The sequence below is a fragment of the Juglans microcarpa x Juglans regia genome, chromosome 8S (assembly GCF_004785595.1).
Source record: "Juglans microcarpa x Juglans regia isolate MS1-56 chromosome 8S, Jm3101_v1.0, whole genome shotgun sequence".
Classification (NCBI taxonomy): domain Eukaryota; kingdom Viridiplantae; phylum Streptophyta; class Magnoliopsida; order Fagales; family Juglandaceae; genus Juglans; species Juglans microcarpa x Juglans regia.
Genome location: NC_054609.1, coordinates 19,818,999 through 19,841,161, shown reverse-complemented (window position 1 = coordinate 19,841,161; position 22,163 = coordinate 19,818,999). Strand labels below are relative to the sequence as shown.

The 22,163-nt window shown below is 37.8% G+C and overlaps 1 protein-coding gene across 2 annotated transcripts; it reads right to left on the bottom strand.

Annotated features, from left to right (window-relative positions):
- Window positions 1-3,443: 3,443 nt before the first annotated feature.
- Window positions 3,444-6,939, bottom strand: LOC121244784 (protein DYAD-like). 2 transcript variants are annotated; one of them, XM_041142992.1, is made up of 8 exons: window positions 6,791-6,939; window positions 5,423-5,806; window positions 4,955-5,335; window positions 4,812-4,860; window positions 4,656-4,739; window positions 4,212-4,537; window positions 3,987-4,104; window positions 3,444-3,895 (listed from the first exon to the last, which is right to left on the bottom strand). In XM_041142992.1, exons 2-8 carry the CDS (start codon window positions 5,722-5,724, stop codon window positions 3,770-3,772), a joined length of 1,386 nt encoding a protein of 461 aa, XP_040998926.1. In that variant the 5' UTR covers window positions 5,725-5,806; window positions 6,791-6,939; the 3' UTR covers window positions 3,444-3,769. The 2 variants fall into 2 exon arrangements, with proteins under 2 accessions (XP_040998926.1, XP_040998927.1); XM_041142993.1 differs by lacking the exon at window positions 6,791-6,939 and adding an exon at window positions 6,448-6,556.
- Between the last annotated feature and the right edge of the window lie 15,224 nt (window positions 6,940-22,163).

The following is a 22,163-nucleotide window of genomic DNA, read 5'->3' as shown; positions in this document are numbered from 1 at the left end:
GAACCCGGTAGCGAGATGTCATTATTGTGGATCACTTTGTGGATGCCATTCGAAGAAGCAAGGTACCAGTGTGTTAATAGCACATCTAAATGGTTGCCAACGATATAAGATGGCGAAGAGATTGCAAGCCACTGATCAGACCAACCTTAGTTACCAAACTTTTACAGCCACTGATGGTACACAGAGTAAGAAATTGGTCATCTCTCAATATAGTGAGAAGATGTTGAGGGATATGCTTGCAGAGATGATAATTACTGATGAGATGCCATTTACCATAGTCGAGAAAAGAGGCTTTCGAAAGTTTCTAAATTTTGTTGAGCCACGATTTCTGATTCCATCACGGTATACAGTGATGTGCGATTGTATGAAGAGGCATGCAAAGGACAAGGCGGAGATGAGGAAGATGTTTATTACCACTGGCAGAGAGTGTCGTTTACGACTGACACATGGACTTCCATGCAGAACATCTGCTACATGTGTATCACAACACACTACATTGACAGTGAGTGGATTTTGCATAAAAAAATTATTGGTTTTAAAGAAATTGTGGATCATAAAGGTGCATCCATTGGGGCGAAGATGGATGATTGTTTAAAGGATTGAAGAATTCGAAAAGTGCTGTGTATTACAGTTGACAATGCCAGTGCGAATGAAATAGCAATTGATTGGTCTAAGCGGAACACGACGGTGAGAGATGATGTCATTCGGGCCCATGAGTTTATTCACGTTCGATGTTGTGCTCATATCATTAACTTCATAGTTGTTGAGGGGTTAAAAGAGGTTGATGATTCCATAACTCGAGTCCGCAACATTGTACGATATGTGAGGGGTTCCCTTCAGAGGCTTGCCAAGTTTAAAGCAATAGCAGAAGATCTTAAGATTGAATGTTCTAGTATGCTGTGCTTGGATGTTTCGACTCAATGGAATTCTACATATATGATGTTGGATGTGGCACAGAAGTACCAAAAAACATTCGAGCGGATGGAGGTCGAGGATGGGGGCTTGAAGTATGCTTTGTTGGAGCCAACAGGACAGGGGCTCGGTGCGCCAGACGCACATGATTGGATCAGTGTGAGCTACTTTGTTGAATTTTTAAGAACTTTTTATGACATAACCATGCGGCTATCTGGATCCAAATATACGACTGCGAACTCATTCTTCAGCGAGCTCTCGGAGCTTCACTTCCAGTTAGAAAATAGTTGTACTGACTCTGCTGGATTGTTATCTGCTATGGCTACGAGGATGAAGATCAAATATGATAAATATTGGGAGAATATTGAGAAGATAAATAGATTGCTATTTGTGACTGTAATCCTTGACCCCCCAGTTAAGTTGGCCGTTCTAGAATTTTGGGTAAATTCCGTCCTCGGGGCAGTGAAGGCTGCAGATTTTATTAGATTACTAAAAAGTGATGTTGATGACTTATATAATCACTACAGTAATAGTTGTCAGCCTTCATCCGCAGTTGGTAGCTCTTCACATTCGAGGCCGACGGGATCGACAGTTTCCTCAGGTGATACTGACCCATCTGTGGGGGTTAGAGGCAATCGTATTATACGGCAGTATTATCAACTCATGTCAACAAGGAATATTATGCATTGTACATTTGAGGTTGAATGATATTTTATAGAAGCTGTCGAGGCACCTAGTGATGTATTGCAGTTATTAACTCGGTGGAAAGTTAATTCCACCAAGTATCCAGTCCTTTCCCGTGTGGCCCGAGATGTGCTAGCCATTCCTGTTACTACGGTTGCCTCAGAGTTGGCATTTAGCACTGGAGGTCGCGTGTTGGATGCTTATCGGAGTTCCTTATCACCGTCAACTGTGGAGGCCCTCATTTGCACATAGAATTGGATAAGTTAAACGCCCATTAGACTAGATACCCCGTTGGCGTTGATGCCGAGAGCTATAGGCTTGAATCGAGTAAGTTTATATGCTTTTAAATGATGATTTAATTATTTTTAATATTTCTAACTTCTACTTTTTATAATTTTATAGATCCAATTGTGAACCCTAACATAATTGCCAATGATTGAGAGTCTGGAACGGATGCCCCTTGAGAGTCATGGTAAGAATCAAATTATACTTTTACCGTGTTCAATTTTTTTCATTTATTGATTGCAACTTTCTATCTTCATTTCAGGCATGACCAATGGAACAAAAAGCATTTGAGTGAAATTCGTGTTTAATTTTTATGTAGTTTAAGTTTCAAGGTTAAGTCAATGTTGTTATTACGTTATAAATGAGACTGTTATAACTTATGGCTACATCATACATGTTATTTACTTTTTAAACTATTGTATTTAAGGATTTTTTTATTTTTATCTTTTCAGTATTTTTTTTTTTTTTTTTTTTTTTTTTTTTTTTTTTTTTTACAGATTTTGGACTTGGGCTTTGGTGATCATATTTATGTAGTTATATTTATGTAGTTATATCCCGAGCAAAGACGTGAGATAAGTACTCTTGATTCTATTAGTACTTATCCATCCTCTCTTAAACGTTTATAATTTATTATCCAACTGAAATTAATTGAATTATATAGATTCGTATCATCATTCTTCTCTATATATACATACATCATACATGCATGAATATTATTCCCACGTATTTACATACATGTATCTGATCTGGTGATGAAGTTAATCCAGATTAATTAGCTCGAAGTACTACCTTTGAGCTTGTCCTTCGATTTCAACAATACAAAACATTAACAAGTAATTTATTATATATTCCCCACCATATAATTTTGCCGTCCAAATTGATTCATCCGTTCAAATACATTTCGATCTGTTAGAAATGTAGAGAAATAAACGATCCGACTCCGAACGGGGGTCGAAGCTTCCATTTGGAGGTCGGAGCTCCGACCTTAGATCGGAGTCGGACTCCGACTCCAGTTCGGAGTCAGAGTCGGACGAGCATTTTGGCTCTGACTCTTGTCGGAGTTGGAGGTCGGAAAGGACAACTCCGACTCCGTCGGAGTCGGAGCCCAGGCCTAATCTCCATCATCGAGAACCCCCATGCCGTGAGGTCCTTCTTCACCCAAACTAAACTTCATTGAACTACGAGGAACTCATCTTAATTAATTGAAGTAAATGAATGATGAAAATTGGTAATCTATCCATGGATTTGTGTACGATCGAGAATGAATTAAAAAGATGATGAACAACACCTCTCTTTTAATTGAAACTTTGTAGTTTTCCAGTGACAAATAAACAAGGAAAAAACATAGCATCAAAGCAATCCATGAGAACAGCACTATCACCAAGGCTAGATTTTCGACCTAAGCCTTCTTCATGACTTGAGTGCATGTCGTGCACCAATTATTGAAGCCAAGATGAAATCATAAATACCATGATTTACGTATACTATTGCAAATAATTATATTTATATATCAACTCAACCAAAAATACCAAAATAAATAAGCTAGGTCCACAGCTCATTGATTCCAGCACAAAAAAGTCAAGATGATATACACCATCCAAAACGGAACCAACTGGTTTCTTAAGCCCCATCCCTGTTAAAGGCAGAATATTAACAATTTACACCACGTAATTAAGTAAAGGTTGATGACAAATTTTCTCATTAAATTACATGGTTTGACTCTTCATGTGTGTTAGACAAGAATCCTATCAGCTAATAGATTGAACTAGGGAGTCAAGCATTTGACTTGTAAATGCTATACAAGATCTAAATCCTACTAATCTAAATCGTATCTATGGTTCTCCAGAACATGGAACTGACTGACATTCTATCCTATGATTTCTAACTTTTAACAACTAAAAGGCTGAAGAAAATCTATTTGGTTTGATGCCTGCATACAACTCACGGAATTTGATATCTGCTCCAGCCGCTGCTCCATCTTATCCTTCCACTTAAACAGCTCCATAATCATTTCCTGTCAGTACAGATAATTCCACGGGGAAAATATTGAGTTGAGCTATGAATTTATTATCAGACATTCAATTTCATCTGCTTTACGACATCACCTGAAATGGAAGTAATGAGTTATCACGGTCTGACTTTGAATTGGTGGTAGCAGAAGAATCTGGGGTCACATTGGCATGATCTTCCTCTTGCTTCTTGGGCACCATCTCTGGGACATCTCTGTTTTTATGCAGGAAAAAGAAGTCATGCAGGAAAAAGAAGTCATAAGTAAGATCAACTATAACAAATGTCCATAAAGTTTGAGTTACCGAGTACCATACTATTACCTCTTTGTTTTGCCCATTTCTTCCTTAAATAGCTCTAGATCTCTTGCACAAATAGGGTCAGATACCATCTGAGGTGGTAGGGTTGAGTATGGGTTTTGCACTTGCTTAACATTAACTAGATCTGCACTCTCATAAAAAGGTGCAAGTTCATTACCCTGGATACTATCCAGATTACTGCTCTCAAGCCAATCTTCCCATCTTTCAGAGGCCAGAAGACTCAAGGCAGTGACTTGCTTTGATGCCTGTATGCTGCTCAAGGAATTTTTAATTTCAACCAGCTGTTGCTCAACTTGAACTTTCCATGCTATCAATTCATCTTGCATCCCCTGCAAACAAATAAAAATCCGAGGGAGATTCACCTAACTGAATTTAGAAAAACATCTATCCTACTGGTATAGAGGAAAAAAAATACTAGGTGAGAGATCGAGTGCATGTTTTTAGTACCTTCATTCCAACCAAAGAACTTGTGATCTCCTTTAGGTGCTCATCAACTGTAGTTTTATATTTCACCAAATCCTTATGCATCACCTGTCAAAATAACACAAAAATTGGGTTTCCTAATGCACAATTAACAATATACATACTATGTTTAAAATTCACCTCAGCCGGATCTTGTTCTTGATTCTTGGATATGAACTCCTGCATATCTCTGTTTATGCAAATGGACCAATATAAGGGGCACACGCGATAGCAATGATAATGACCTATTTTAGTATCAAAATTTAAGTATTCAAGTTCACTACCTTTTCAGGTTGACCATTTCTTTCTTAAGCAACATCAGTTCTCCAGAAGAAACAGAATCCAGAGAAGGCGCACAACCTGGCCACCTATTTGGAGGAAACCAAAAAGGATCCTGCCACCCAGCCTCCTGCCGAATGTTAGCCAGGTCAGCACTCTCTAGCCAATACTCCATAACTCCATTTGGGCTGAAGCAACGCCGGAACCTCTCAGTCCCCCCTGGTATCACTTTACCATCAATGTGCTTCAGTAAATGGTCTAGCAGTCCAGTGTCACCAATGCGTTTACGAGCAGCAGTTCTCAGTGCCAGACGGGAAATTGGATTCCCAAAAGTTGCTCCCTCAGCCTTCAAGACTTCAAACATACTTTGCTCTGCCAGTTCATACCTGCATAATACATAGTTCATTCAAAACCTACATAGCAGATTAAAATAAACAGAAATTATTAGAAGAGCAATCATAAATTGGCTTAACCTCTCAGCAGACCATCTTTCTACACCCTTGCGGTTCCTTGCATCACGCTTACTTTGCCTACTAATGTAGCTCATGCTTTGCCTTTCCTTCATGCGTTCTGCTGCTTTCATCTCTCTAAGTTGACTACGGCCCAGTCGCTTTCTTTTCCTAATTTCTGATATTGCCAGAGTTTCATCTTTACCTGCTGCTTTAACCTCATCCATCAACACTACATCCTCAGCAATTCTCAATAAACATCGAGGTTTAATTTCTCCATGCTCACTAATGCACCCAACTTGTTTTCGACCAGCCCATTGTGCCATCCCTCTGTCTCCTAGCTAAGATCAACAAATCCCTTCTTATAGTCTCCACCCAGTTCCCCAGAAATTGAGTGCCACTTAACAACTGCAACATAAGAGAATGCTTAAATACTTTAGTTATACCTTTGCTGACTTTTTTCTCTATATTGCATGCATGCCAATTTCCAAACGAAACGATGTCACATGTTTAACACTTAAGAAATGAATCCTTCGATTTTTTAATAGGTAATTGGAAATTTTAATGATAAAATCAAGAGGCACAGCCCAAGTACACAGACGCATATGAGAGAAACAAAAAATGAATCCCTATAAAATCATCATATGTAAACACTTGAAGAATGTGACACAGGAAAGGGAGAAGTTGGTGTCATATTTATATTACACAATCCCTATAAAATCTCATTTGCCTGTATATGAGCGGAAACAACACAATCCTGTAGTCTGACAACCGGAGCTCCCATCCTAAAATTATCATTCCTTTTATAACCCTACCGGTCGACAAATAGACAAAGACATTTCTTCTGATGAACTCTCTCTCTCTCTCTCTCTCAAATGAGAAGAAAAAAAGTTCTCTTCTTATAAGAACGAGGTAGCATTAATAAATAAAAATAAATGCACAGCCCAATTTTAATGAAGATCAACAAGATGTATAAGATCTACATTGAACCCCAGCAAAACTAGCCTAAACAGAGAAAAATAAAATAATGTATCGCATACAAGACATACTTCATTTACCCAGCACCCTTTCAAGCAAACTATATGACTGAAACTTATTTTTTCCTTCGAATTCCCTCGTTTTCTCAGAAAGCTAACTGAACTCCAGGATTACCCAAAAAAAAAAAAAAAAAAAAAAAAACCCAAAATTAGAAGTAAAAACCATGAGGGGAGCGTTTAGAGAAGCCACAAGAATAGCATAAAACCCTAAATAGAGTTCCAAAGAAATAAAAATAAATTATGGTTTTAGATAGAACCACAAAACACAAATGGGTCCGGAAACTCAAGTACTTAAAAATTGAAGGCCATTGAAAAACCAGAGAGAGAGAGAGAGAGAGAGAGAGAGAGAGATTACCTCGGGGAAAATCTGGTTAGTTAAAAAAGGCAATGGGGTTTTTGGATTTTGGGGAAGAAGAACAAGGAGAAGAAAGAGTAGGAGGAAAAGGGTTCTAGGAGAGGCCGACACTGTAGCCAAAAGAAAAGAAAAGAAAATAGTGAATTCCTTTATTATTAAGAATAAATATAGATAGAATTTACTATTGGGAGCATCTATTTTGTACACATGATGTGACATCATCTAGACCACATATTTCTCCAAGTGAGTGTTGGGAACAATCAACCAGAAGCAGCCATACAGTAAGTGCAAAGTGTGCACTGCTACAATGACTTCTCTCTAGTATTACTCTATTATTAATTATTATTTTTATCATTATGCTTTTAAAAGCAACCAATAAAACCCACACTGTATGTGCAAACTTTTTATTAAATAAGAAAAAATATCATTTTAAGAGGGATAGTTTTGTAATTTTAAAAAATTATAAAGATAAAATTATCTAGACATTCATTGCAGTCTCCAAATGGGGATTGTACCTAGCATTGCTCTAAATAAAATTAAAATCTTGAGTAGCTATTTCCTAAGAAAATTTCTTTTTATCAATCATTAGTTACTATCTCACACCTCACACTCTATGAAAAAAAAAAAGTTGTAGGTGTGAGAATGAATAGTGGCTGATGAGTATAATTTCTCCTTTTCTAAACCCTGACCACCAGATTCTCATAAACCCTAAGACATCATTTGTTTTCACAATTCCTATCAACTTATCGCATCTTATCTGCGAAAACAATGAGGTAATGTCAAAAAAAGGCATTCATTAATTAAACTAGCCGTAAATAAGAATAGTCTATATAACTGGATTTATATATTAAATAGTAGCAAAAAAACCAACTCTCTCTCTAGGATGAGTTATCTCTACGTCTCGTGTGGGTTTTTTCCCTCTTAGTAGCCATCCATAAAACATCTACAGCACTCCCTCCTCCCCCTTCAACAAAAACCACCCAATAAATCATCCCACAATCAACACCAACATGTCATCACAACAACTTGATATCGTTAAGCTCATCAGGCAGACCGAAGCACTGTTATGGAGTAATCTCTAGCTTGAACTAGAGGTAGGCCAGTTAATCATTCCAATCTAGCACTAGTTGGCAAGTTGATATCCTCAAACCTTATACGTTCCATGCCACAATCAAAGTTGTTTGAAGCTTTATTTCAGATTTCATAATTGAGGATATAGACACCATCACTTTCTTGTTTACATTTCCAGCTCAACAAGACAAAGAAAGAGTGTTAGCCAACTACCCATGGACCTTCAAGGGTTTCCATATGGTGCTAAGACACTGGCCACGTTTAGTATGCACGAAGTGGGGTTGAATTTTTCGGTGTTTTACATCTAGATCCATGGTCTTTCTATGGAAATGCTCACAAATTGAAATGCAGAAAAAATAGGAGAGGTTTTAGGCAACCTTACTGAAATAGACAAAGCCTCCATATTCGGTGTAGCACTGAAAATGTATCTTTGACTGAAAGTTGAAATCAATATTGAAAAACCTCTCTTAGAGGGTTTTGATTTGTCAAGGCCAAACTGTGAATTGAAAAAAATCCTAATCAAGTATGAAAGGCTCTCAAACTTTTGGTATGCATGTGGATATTTAGGTCACATTGCCCAAGCTTTTCCTAGGTACTCTGTTCTACTCGAAATATCATAATATGGGTCATATATGAGAGTTGAAAATCCCATGGCTAGAAGAAACGATTCCTATAGATCAAATCAACGTGCAAAAGAAATTCAGATGCCTTAAAGAAGCATACTGCCGCCAGTTCGCATCAGAGATCTAGTCGCATGTTAGCCACCCAAAACTCAAGCATCTGCAGGTAATCGGCTCCACAAAGGGAAAGAGAAAATGTTCATGAAAAAGGACCAAATTACTCCAGTTCCGAGAATCAGAGCAACACAATTCACATCTTGGTAGGAATTCCAAATGCGAGACAATGGAATAGTTTAAGCACATTTACTAGGAGCCACGGAAAAACAACATAAGAAATAACAGAAGAACGAAAGGAAGAAGATGAACAATGTGCCTTCAGTAAACCGATTGCCTCATTAATTGCTGCCAACCCATTTGTTGCCCATAATCCAAATTCTTCTCCAATAGAAATCTTTCAAGCCTTTGAGCCCACCATTTTCGTCATCTCCCCTATCAAATCTTGTCCCATAAATCTCAAGAAACCACAACATGAGATCTCTGAATTAATTTTCAGTCAGAATACTTCAAGACATGACTCCTTAAGCTTTTCTAAGCAGGACCCAATGGACGCCAGTACCCTTTTCAAGGGCCCTTCAATATACCATCAGATCATTTCACAATTTGAGAACATCACGACCCCACTAGGCAACCAAAGCCCAAGCATTGCTTCCAAAGAAATGACTGACTAGATAAATATTATGAAGCTCAAACAAACCCAAATAAGAGGGAAGTCGCTCATTTAGAAGTAGAGGTTCCACTGAAGAAGAGAGTTGCTAATCTCCAAGCTTGTACAATCAATCAAAACCCCACTTTCACAATCTTAGATCCCTCGGGTGGAAAAGAATGGCATGTTGATGTCAACAAGTCACTGGCAGAGATGGCTAGGGCAAAAGAAACAACCTAGAAATCTCCAGTGACCAAGAAGAAACTCAAAAGGAAATTCTCAATTCAACCCTCAGCCCCTCAGGTTAATCCTAAGGAGGCCCCAGTCGCTAATCTTACTCAGCCTCAGATACAAACCTCACATGATGAAATGGCTAAGGTGGCTGAGCCCAATCTGCCACCAACCCAAATATGAGAATGATTTGTTGGAACTGCAAAGGGATTGCCCGACCCTCTACTATGCGTTCCCTGTGAGCTCAGATCAGGTTACACCAACCTAATTTAGTTTTCCTTGAGGAAACATTTTTGTCTAATATTAAGACTAATGGTGTTGTGAATAGGCTAGATTTTTCTCTTTATTTTTATGTTCCTCCCCTGAAAAATGGGGGGGGGGGGGGGGGCTTTGTGTATGGCGTCTAGGTCTGGACGTGGAACCTGTGTATATATCTAGTAATGTAATGGATTTTATGGTGTATTCTGATCCTGTGCATATACCTTGACTTCTCATCCTTGTTTATTGTCCTGCACATCACAATTAGAAACAAGATATCTGGGATCTACTTAACAACATAGTCTCAACTTTTCCTAGATCCATTTTAGGATTAGGTGACTTTAACTCAATTCTTCATCAATCTAAAAAAATTGGAGGTAAATATTTTGCATCCTCTTCTCAACCTAATGGCCCTAAATTTTTTCATGAACCATAATGGACTTGCAGATCTAGAGTACTCTGGTTCTAAATTTACATGGTCAAACAAGAGGCATGACAACTCTCATATTAGAGAAAGACTTGATAGAGAAGTGGCCAACACAAAATGGACCACTCTTTTCCCAAATCCTAAAATTCTTCATCTATCAATCCATTCCTCAGACCATGCTCCCCTACTCGTGGATACCATTAGTTCCATGAAACTTCCAAGAACATTCAAATTTGAAGAATTTTGGGTTAGAGACCCTACCAGTGTTATTGTCGTGGCAAAGGCTTGGGAAAGGAACATAACAGGTCTTGTTGATTATGTCCTTCCTAAAAAACTAAAAGTTGTATAAAAAAATAATGCTTTAAAAAATCTGGAATAAAAATCACTTCGGGCATATACAAACAAGGATTAAGAAGTTAAATCAACAATTAATTGAGGTTCAAAACTAAAATTCTTTTGATAACTCTCTTTACCTTGAAGATAGCATAAAACAATGCCTCAATGAACAACTAAAAAGGGAGAAGATCATTTGGAAACAAAAATCTAGACTGCAATGGCTCACAACCATGGATCTTAATACTAAGTTCTTTCATAAGACCTCCATCATGAGAAGAAGAAGGAACAACATTCATTGCATTAAAGACTTGACCAATCAATGGGTTCAAGACCCTTCAAGGATCCAAAGCATGTTTTTGGAACATTTTCAAAAAATTTACAAATCCTCTAAACCTAATTTTCCTAATGATCTTGAGAATCTTTTTCTTGACAAGTTATCCAGTCATGACAATGAGACCCTCTGTAGAATAACTGATGATGAAGAAAGTCATTTGACTATTAAACAAACAGCCTCTTCCAAATCACTTGGCCCTGGTGGCTTTACTGAGCTCTTTTACAAGTACTATAGGGATTTTGTGAAGGATGATTTTACCAGGACCATATATATATATATTTTTTTTTCATCAATGTATATTGTCTAAAAGAGTTAAATCATATCCACATAGTTCTTATCCCAAAAATTGAATCACCCAGTACAATGCACCAATACAGACCTATAAGCCTTTCCAATTATTGTTATAAGGTGATTGCAAAAATCCCATCCAATAAACTCAAAAATGTTCTTCACAAGTTCATCTCTACTCACTGATCGACTTTCATCCCTAGTAGAGTAATTCAAGAAAATACAATAGTAGCCCAAGAGATCTTCCATCATTTCAAAAAGAAAAGGGGTAACAAAAAATTATAAGAAAAGGGGTAACAAAAAATTAATGGCTATTAAAACTAACATGGAGAAGGCCTTTGATTTTATGGAATGAAACTTTTTATCAACTGTTTTGAACTTTTAAGATTCAATCATAAATGGATCAAATGGATAAGGAAGTGCATAACCATGATTTCTTTCTTAGTGGTTATCAATGGAGAACCAATGGGTTATTTTAATCCATCTAGAGGCCTAAGACAAGGATATCCTCTTTCTCCCTTTCTCTTTATTGTAGGAAGTGAAGTGTTCTCTAGACTCATCAATAAAGAGGAAAATTTGGGCAATATTCGTGGTTTAATATCAGTAAAAATGGACCATTCATCACCCACCTTCTTTTTGCTGATGATCTGATTCTCTTTGAAAATGCAACTATCAGCAATGCAAACTCATTTCTCAGGTGTCTTGATAAGAACTCTTCCTGGTCTGGTAAAAAGACCAATATAATAAATCTTTCATCCAATTTAGTAGAAATTCTTCCAACTCAATTATTAGATCTATCAATTTCAAAGCCTCCTCATCCAAAATCAAATATATTGGTCTTCCCTTAAGCTTTGAAAAGCTAAATAGAAACCATTTCAATGACATTCTTGAGAAAATTCAAAATGAACTTTTTGGTTAGAAAATGAAACTCTTATCCCAAGCTGGCAGAACAACCCTATCAAATTCGTTGCTAGTTCCATCCCAACTTACTTGATGTCTAGTATTCTGATTCCAAATAACGTCTCAAGAAAATTGATCAATCTTTCATGAAATTTTAGTGGTGTTTTGATTTAAAAAGAAAAATCCATAATTTCACTCCTAAATCTTGGAAATCCATCTGCAAACTCAAATCCATTGGAGGTCTTGGAATGAGACAAACTTCTCATTTTAATAAAGCTTTGCTTTGTAAGATAGGGTGAAACCTTCTTAGCAATAACACCAATTTGGGGAAGACTCTCATCGTTGAAAAATATGTGAAAAAAGTATCCTGACTGACCATCTCTGCCAAACCAACGGACTCAAGATTCTAGAAAGGACTGCTAAAACAAAAAGACTTTCTACCCTCTAGTTTATGCATGTAGATTAATAATGGAGTCAGCACCGAAGTCTGGATTGATCATTGGATTCCTACTCTTTTCCCGCCAATTCCAAATCCATCATCACCACTTATAACTCAGGATGCACAACTGAGAGTTTCTAAACTAGTTTTTGAGGAGCCTAGAAGATGGAACACTATCCTCCTACAATCTCTTTTCTCCCAGGACACTACCAACGAAATTGAAAAAATTCCTCTTGCTCAGCTTCACTTTCATAGTATAAGAGATAGTCTCAGGTGGATACAACATTTTTCGGAAAAATTCTCAATCAAATCTGCATATTCTACCTTAGTAATTCAGAACAGTGGAACCACCTAACCACAACTTACCTCAATCTGGAGAAAAATGTGGTCTTTAAAGATCCAAGACAGGCTTAAATTATTCTTGTGGAAAGTATTCAACAATATCCTTCTAACGAGATCTTTACTGAAAAGTTGTATTTCCCCTAATGAGGATCAAGTTATATGTTCAATTTATAATTCTACAGAAGAAACTATCTGTTATCTTTTCTCAGAATGCTCCAATTCCATAATTCTTTGGAGACAATCACCATGGCCTTTTAACATCTCTTCCATTGGTAGGTAGGACATCAACAATTGGATCTCGTGCATTTTAGATCATGAGGATAAACTCCAAATTTTGGAATCTGATATCCACAAATTTCAACCCTATGCGGTGATTGCAATGGATAATCTGTGGTTTTACAAAAATCAAATTGTCCACGACTCTCAAATCTTGTCGATAGATCAATTTGCTACAAGAGTCAGCATTCATACAAGGATCGTTGCAATGCTTGAGAATGGAAAGAATTGCATAGCAACAACAATTGGTCCCCTCCTCTTCCAGAAACTTTTTCAATTACATTTGATGTAACAGTTAGGCAAAATGGTAGCACATTTACTGCCATATGCAGATTACACAGTGGTGATATTGTATTCATAATAGCTGAGCACTCAGGGAGCTATAATCCAAATCAAGGAGAAGCTATGGTAGCGTTCATAGGAGTACATGAAGCTCAATCCAAACACCTAAAGAATATCATAGTGAAAGAAGACTTTCAGAGAATCATATCAGCTTTAAAAGACCCACAAGGAAACCAAGAGTGGCTTGCAGAAGGTATAATAAGAGACACAAGATTAATGCTGAAAAACTTTGAAAAATTGGAGGCGGATAAAATATATCGTTCTCAGAATCGATGCGCGTATGCCATTGCGCAATGTGAAGCATCCAACAATGTAACTAGAAGCATACCCTTACTCAAAATCCCACAATGTCTATTAGATTTTCATAATGGTAAGGATCCACCAAATGTAGTTGAACACTAAATAGATTAGTAGTAATATTTGTTTATTGTATTAAGACCTTGCTTATTAATGAAGTCTACTTCATTTAGAAGATCAAAAAGAAGAAAAAAAAAACTGGATTTACATATTTTTGAGATTTTGGTAGAGTAACTTTTTTTTTTTTTTTTTAATCTTTGACGCCTTTTCATAAAACTTTGCTCAAGCGACGAAATGGACAAAAAAAATTCAAATAATATACCAAACTTTGCTTAACTTCTAATTCATTATAATCATTTAAGGGAACGTTTATGATTCCATGAATGTGACACCAATAACTCAAAGAATATACCAAATAAAAAACAATATTATCATTTAAAAAATAAATAAAAACCTTATTCTTTGTTAAGGCAGCATCAATACTTACCATGCAATTACAGTCCTCAGCAAATACTCTAGAAGAATAAGAGAATATTCCAAGAGAATAAAATAGAATCATCTAGAATTGTATTGTTTTAACAGAAAGTATGGCTACTTCCGAATCTCCTTCCACAACCATTTCTTCCATTATACACTCAGCTCCTCATTTCGTCACAGTCAAATTAACAATTGACAATTATCTACTTTGGAAGGCACAAATTGTGCCATTTTTAAAAGGTCATCATCTTCTTGATTTTGTGGATGGATCCCTACCTTGCCCTCCTCATCTGCTTGAAAATAAACCCAATCCAGATCACACACGCTGGCTTTAGCAAGATCAATTACTCATTTCCACTATCAACTCTTCTCTTTCCGAAAATGTATTGGCTCAAGTACTTGACTGTACAACCTCATGTGCTGTCTGAACTACTCTTTAGAATTTATTTTCTACCAAATCCAATGCTCACGTTGCTCATACTTAGTACCAGTTAGCAACCCTTAAGAAAGGGTCGGAATCAATTTCTGAGTATTTCAACAAAGCAAAATCACTTGCTTCTTCACTTAGAGTTGCTGGTCGCACTCTCTCCGATTTTGAGTTTTCTATATATTTACTTGTTGGGCTGGGTACTGAATATGATTCTATAGTCACTTCGCTTACTACACGTCCAGATCCAATCACTACTCATCAACTTTATAGTTTCTCACTAAATCATGAGTCCCATCTCAATCATCAAAATCAATCTCTTCTCACAGGCACCAACCTATCTCATCAAAATCAATTTCTTCTCATAGGCACCAACCTCTCTGCCAACACTACCATCACTCGCCTATCTGCTCCTAATTTTCCTACTCGTGGTCGTGCCCATTTCTCAGCTCGGGGAGGACAACATGGTCGCTCTAGTTGGCGAGGTCACTCTACTGGATCTCGTGGCTTTGCTCCAACTCATCCTTTTCTTCACGTCCTGTTTGTCAGGTTTGCAATAAACCTTGGCATTCTGCCATAAACTGCTACTATCGTTTTGACTAGGCCTATCAAGCACCCCCTTCTCCATCCCTTATGGCAAATCTCACATCCTTACCTACCAACACAACTCCTCTCAATACATGGTTTCCCGACATAGCCGCCACTGATCATTTCACACCGAATATTCACAATCTTAACCAGGGATCAATGCAGTATCAGGGACCTGATCATGTCAGATCGGCGATGGCTCATCCTTGCCCATTCACAACATTGGTTCAGCTCAAATGACCACTTCTTCTGGCAATTTCTCCTTAAATAATCTTCTTCATGTTCCAGCAATTTCTAAAAATTTGCTTTCAGTTCGTAAATTCTGTCAAGATAATCGTGTCTTTTTTGAATTCCACTCAGATTTTTTTCTTGTAAAGGATTTATGCTCTTGGGAGATTCTGCTTCAGGATCTCGTTGAAAACAATCTGTATGCCTTGCAAACATCCTTGCCACCACCGTCCACCACCACTCCTTAAGCTTTCATTGGAACCCACACTTCTGCCCAGCTTTGGCACTCACGGTTGGGGCATCCATCATTTTGCACCACCGAGCTCATCCTTAAACGGTTTCAGCTGCCTCTCAACTCCTCTGCTAAACTTCTTCCTTGTGTTGCCTGTGCTCAAGCGAAAGCTCACTCCCTTCCACATCCGGCTACCTCATCTCGATCCACAAGCCCATTTAAATTGTTGTTTTTAGATGTTTGGGGCCCAGCTCCCCTACTTTCTTCCAATAGTTCACGTTTTATTTGTGTATTGTAGACGACTACTCAAAATTTCTATGGTTATTTCCTATGCACTTAAAATCAAATGTTACATCTCTTGTCATTGTATTTCTTCGATTTGTTCACAATACTTTTTCCACCAATGTCATTTTTGTTTAGTCTGATTGGGGTGGGGAGTTTTGTCCACTTCAATCCATTTTCAAATCACAAGGGATTTCTCACTGTATTACATGTTCATACTCCCATCAACAAAATGAGAGTATTAAACGTCGTCACCGTCATATTATTGAGACAGGCCTCTCACTTTTATGCCAGGCATCGATTCCTCAAAAGTATTGGGCTGAGGCCTTCCTTGCTGCCACACACCTTATAAACTGAATGCCCACACCATTATTACAAGATAAATGTCATTTTGAAATGTTAATGGGCCAAACTCTTGATTATCATTTTCTTAGAGTTTTCAGGTCTTTATGCTGGCCCAACTTGCGTCCCTTTAACAAACATAAAATGGATTACCGTTCACAACCCTGTGTTTTTATGGGCTATAGCCCAAATCATAAAGGCTATCTATATATGTCTATCCTCTCAGGCCGAACTTATATATCAAAAGATGTTACAATTGATGAAACTGTTTTTCCCTTTAAATCTCAATCTGAGTCCGTTACTCTTCCTATTACTCCCTCTCCTAGTTTTTTGTCTCTTGGGCCTCATATTCCTCAACTCTCAGACTTCTTGGGCCCAGCTTCTTCACTAAGTCCTTTGGGGCCCATCCCCCATAGGTCTCCTTCAACCAGCCTTCACACTATCTCTGGCCCATCTTCTCTTCATTCATCCTCACTGCTCGAATCATTCTCTAGGGTTTGTTCTTCTCTTTCTGCTCCCGCCACACACATTGATTCTCCCCCCAATTCCACTCTAGCCCCTTCCTTACCTCCATCACCTCCAATCACTCAGCCATCGCATCATCCAATGGTTACCCGTTCAAAGTCCAATCTTCAGTGTCCAAAGCATCCAATAATGGCACCATTTCTTGGACTTCGTCCAAAATTTCCAACTCCCTCACAGAAACATCTTCGTGATCCTCTGTACTAGAAGAACCCTGTTCCTTTTCTGAAGCATCAAAATATGAAGAGTGGCGTGTTGCCATGAATTCTGAGGTTGATGCTCTTCTCCAAAACCACACATGGACCTGGTCCTGTCCTCTCCATCTTACAATCTTCTTAGATTCAAATGGATACTCAAGACCAAACGGTGTGCAGATGGTTCCCTTGAGCGTCGCAAGGCTTGCCTTGTTGCTCAAGGGTTCTATCAGCAACTTGGACAGGATTACACTGAGACATTCAGTCCGGTGGTGAAACTAGTAACCATTCACACTTTACTTTCACTTGTTTCATCTAATTGGACTTTGCACCAACTTGACATACATAATGCTTTTCTACACGAGGACCTTGAGGAAGAAGTCTACATGAAATAGCCTCCCAGGTTTGTAAATCCTTATCTGCCTACATATGTCTATAAGTTAAAAAAGATGCATTTATGGATTAAAACAAGCCCCTAGGGCTTGGTTTGCAAAATTAAGTGATAGGCTGGTTTCCTTAGGTTTTACATGCTCGGTTGCGGATTCCTCTTTGTTTATTCTGAGTACTGCTATTGCTAGTATTTTTATCCTTGTGTATGTAGATGATATAAGAGTGACAAGTTCAGATTCCACTCTTATTATTGATGTCATTAAAGCACTTAGTACTCATTTTCCAGTCAAGGATTTAGGGTCTTTACATTTTTTCTTAGGCATTAAACTTACTCGTACCAATTCTAGTTTGTTTCTATCTCAGTCCAAGTATATTTCTGATTTATTGCAACGTACAAATATGCACAATTCCAAGGCAGTGTCCACACCAATGTCCACTTCTGAGAAACTCAATGCATTTGATGGTTGTGCATTTGATGATCCACAATGGTATCGCAGTGTTGTCCGTAGTCTCCAATATTTAGCATTCACTAGACCCAACATATCTTTTGCGGTTAATCATGTCTGTCAGTATATGCACAGTCCTCGTATTCCTCATTGGCAGGCCGTTAAGCAGATCCTGCGCTATCTTAATCATACTCTGCATCCTGGTTTATATTTTTCACCTAAGTCATCCTTCAATTTATCTGCCTTTTCTAATGCTGACTGGGCTAAGTGCCCTGATGATTGTAAATCCACGGGTGGATATTGTGTCTATTTTGGTGCTCTTTTGATTTCAGGGGGATCTAAGAAACAACCAATTATTGCACGTTCATCTACGAAAGTTGAATATAAATTTGTGGCTAAAATCACTTGTGAGCTTCTTTGGTTGCAGTATTTATTAAATGAACTGGGTATTTCTCTTAATACTCCTCCTATACTATGGTGTGACAACATTAGTACGACTTATTTGTCACTTAACCTGGTGCTGCATTCTCGGACTAAGCATGTCGAACTCGACTATCATTTTGTTCAAGAGAGGGTTGCTGCAAAATCACTACAAGTTTCATTCATCTCAAGCAAAGAACAAATTGCTGATATCATGACTAATCTTCTATCAGCAACACAGTTTGCCACTCTTCAATCCAATCTCACTATCACTGCAGTGCCGCTTGCATTGCGGGGGGATGTTAAGGCAACAGCAATACCTGTCATGCAGTTACAGACCTCAGCAAATACTCTAGAAGAATAAGAGAATATTCCAAGAGAATAAAATAGAATCATCTAGAATTGTATTGTTGTAACAGAAAGTATGCGCTGGCATTGTAATTGTGGAATTCTGTTGTGGTTGAAATGTCTATAAGTATTGTAATCAGCAGTACCTTGGAATATATGAAATATACGGAGCATTTTCATTCACTGTCATTTTCTCTAAGGCCTTTTCACAAACGTCTGATGCTCTGCATCACTTCTTGTCTCGTTATGGTATCCAGAGATCAATAATCAAGCTAATGTACTATGGTGATTGAGGATAGGTTTGAATGTTTGATAGTAGTCATTCCTTGATCGGATGGATAGACCCAATGAAGCACGGACGTACTACTGACTACTGATCCATAGTCAGGTCTATTCGAAAAACTTGGATATCTTACTCATGTGCAATGCTTTAATTTGCTTCACATGCTGCATTGAGAACAAGTATTGGATCCACGCGTCTTGAATTTCAACATGAATTCCATATGATCCTCGATCGGCCGGATGAATTTCAACATGAATTACATCTCACGTACACCTTTGAATTCGGCGGATCGGAGCACATGAGGTTGAACCTTTTTTTTTTTAATAGAGCACAGGTTGAACTGAGTCGGCATTATCCCTCCTAGTAGCCACATATGCAATGATATATAATTATATATGGTGCAGTACATGCAAATATATATATATATAAATCAATTACTAATGGAACTTAAATTAACTAAAGTACTGGCAACTATTAATGCGTGTGCTTGTATGATTTTCTTTAATTTACTTGGGTTAGTTTTGCAGTACCCGGCCAAGTGGATTTGTTTTTCATAATAGTTTCACTGCACGTAAAACACGTTTCTGATCTGTATCGATCTACCTGTGAATTAGGAATAGTAATGTCTGTCTGTGGTGTGGAGCTCGATCGTGTTGTTAGAGCTTATCCCATGTGCAGCTAGCTACCTACCTACCCAATCAGTTCCCTTCTCACGCATGCACATGATTTATAGCGACGTACGTACGTGGTCCTATTTAAAGCCTTCTTTTTCTTCTCGTCGGAGTGCAAAAATTAAGAACACACTGATAATCCTATCTCTTCCCCCCGGCCCCCCTCCCTCTCGAGTCTCGTCCCACATATTATAATATGTAAAGCCAACACGAGTTGCTGTTTCGTCTATGTTAAAATGGACAACACTTAGTCTTCTATATATATATATATAAAGATATATAGAAGAGGAAGCATTTTATGTATACTCACTCATCAGATGCTCTTCGAGTCTACACTATTTCAGTGTCGTAGGGTATTTGCCAAAATGGCTACTAAAAATGACAACGAGGAGGGGACGAAAAGAGCACCAAAGGGGCACTTCGTGGTTTACGTGGGCAAAGAACTGAAAAGATTTGTCATTCCGCTCTCTTTCTTGAAGCATCCCATTTTCCAGCAACTGTTGCAGAAAGCTGCTGATGAGTACGGATTTAATAGCCATAAAAGCATTGTTCTGCCTTGTGACCAATTGACTTTCTTAACGGTCACACACTTCTTGGCTAGTTGTGCATAAACATTGAAGCATGTTATATATTAAGCCTATTTTATATATATATGTCACACTCCGGTTTGCAAGACTAAGCCTAGCTTATACCGACAGAAGGGCCCATGGACCACATCATAGCTTGTTTTGTGAATTCCATTTCATAGTTTGTTTTACTGTTTTTGTAGGATTTCTAATTGTAATGGGCTTGGGCATAAGAGTAGTCCTTATTTGAGTATCTCATTATGATGTATTAGTACGGATTCATGTAAGGGTCATCTCCTTTATGTATGAGCCAATGGCTCTAAGGTTCATCATCCAGAAAGTTAATACAAAATTTCTCTCTCTTTCTCTTATCATCTTCTTTATTTCTTCGATGGAGGTGCTCTTTTCGAAGTGAGCAATTTCTATGTATTTCTCTTTAAGCAACTTGAGGTGTGTTACAATATAATATATATATACACACACAGAGATAATGACAAGCTATTATATATAGCATCCTCAATGTCTACGGGTATAGATGTTATTTCACTTCCAGAGCGCGATCGATGTATGCCTAACATGATTTTACAGAAAATTGTTTCATATATAGCCAGTTCAAAAAAAAAAGAAAACTACCATGGCCAACCCTACTTGTTATGATTTATAGGATATTGATGCTTCTGTGCCTTTCAATTTATTTTGTTTGTGATCTCGACCTAGCTAGCTAGCTAGCCGAACTCTGTCTAGATAAAGAGCTTCAACATTATATGATCTGGTTTGACAAGTTAAAGTGCTTTATAGATGTTCTCCAGTTTCGATGGTGGACCAAGATCTAATTGGACCTTGTTTTTCTGTCTTCTTTTGATAGAACAAGCTGAATTCCCACATGGGTTTTGATCAATTGTATGACGAGGTAGATCGGCCACTATATATGATGGGAAAAAACGAGAGAAAATCAATTAATTATCAAATATAAAGTCAGCTTTCTTAAAGATGGATATTTTTAGCTCCACGCCATAGCCTCACGACCCTATTAGCCCTTGTTTGTTTTTACAACTCTTTTTAATTTATTTTATCTCATCTCTTCTAATCATTACAATTTTTTTAAATTCTTACACAAAATAAAATAAACAATTTAATATTTTCAAATCCCAAAATAAAAATAATATTAAAAAAATATATTCTAACAATATTTTATTCAATTTTTAACTTTAGTCTCAATTCATCTCATTTAGATGTAAAAACTAACGAGACCCATGGGGTTATGGACGTAATAAGTACTTTTGTTATTGGAAAATTCTATTCCTAAGCCGGTCTAAGGATCACACTCCACACACTTATGAGGTGGCAAACTCGGTCCATCCCAAATCCGGTCTAGTAGCCTAATCACTCTCCCCCTTGTTCCCTCTCCCTCTGCCGAATCCCTCTCAATCTCGTCGACACAAAGTTCTTGCCTAGAAATTTTGGCCATGGTAAAGGAAGGATCCCTAGTCGGTTAGACGCTATACATTTTGATTGAGACTCAAGAATTTCTGAAGTGGTTGGACTGAGACATAGCAAGAAGCTCATGAGAATTTTTCATGACGATACTATGGAACCTATGTTCACACTTATCTCAACTTGTATATGAGGGAGTAGGTGGACACTTTACCCAAGGTGCTAGGAATTTTTCTTCTTTTTAGAGAAGGGGTCTTTCCCGATTTCATTCAAAATCTCCAATAAAATCCAGATTTCGTGTCTCATGGCCATGGCCATCTCCATACTTCATTCAAAGTCTCTTGTCCCATGGCCATCTCCTAGAAGAAGATCCCAAGATGGTTTTGATGGACATTAGGAATTGACTCATTCAAACTGGAGGTGGCCCAGACGGAGGAGTGAACCTAGCGGCGGCCCCAGACGGTGAAGCTGGTGAAAGGGTGAAGCGGGGAGGAAGAAGTGAAGAACATGCTGGGGGAAGGAAAAAAATTCAAAATCCCATCAAATCTGTTTTGGATATGTGAACCAAAACGCATGCGTTTTAAAAATAAATAAATAAATATCACTTCATCATGTGTGTGGTGTATGTAAAGTAGATGGGCAGATGAGTAGAACTACTC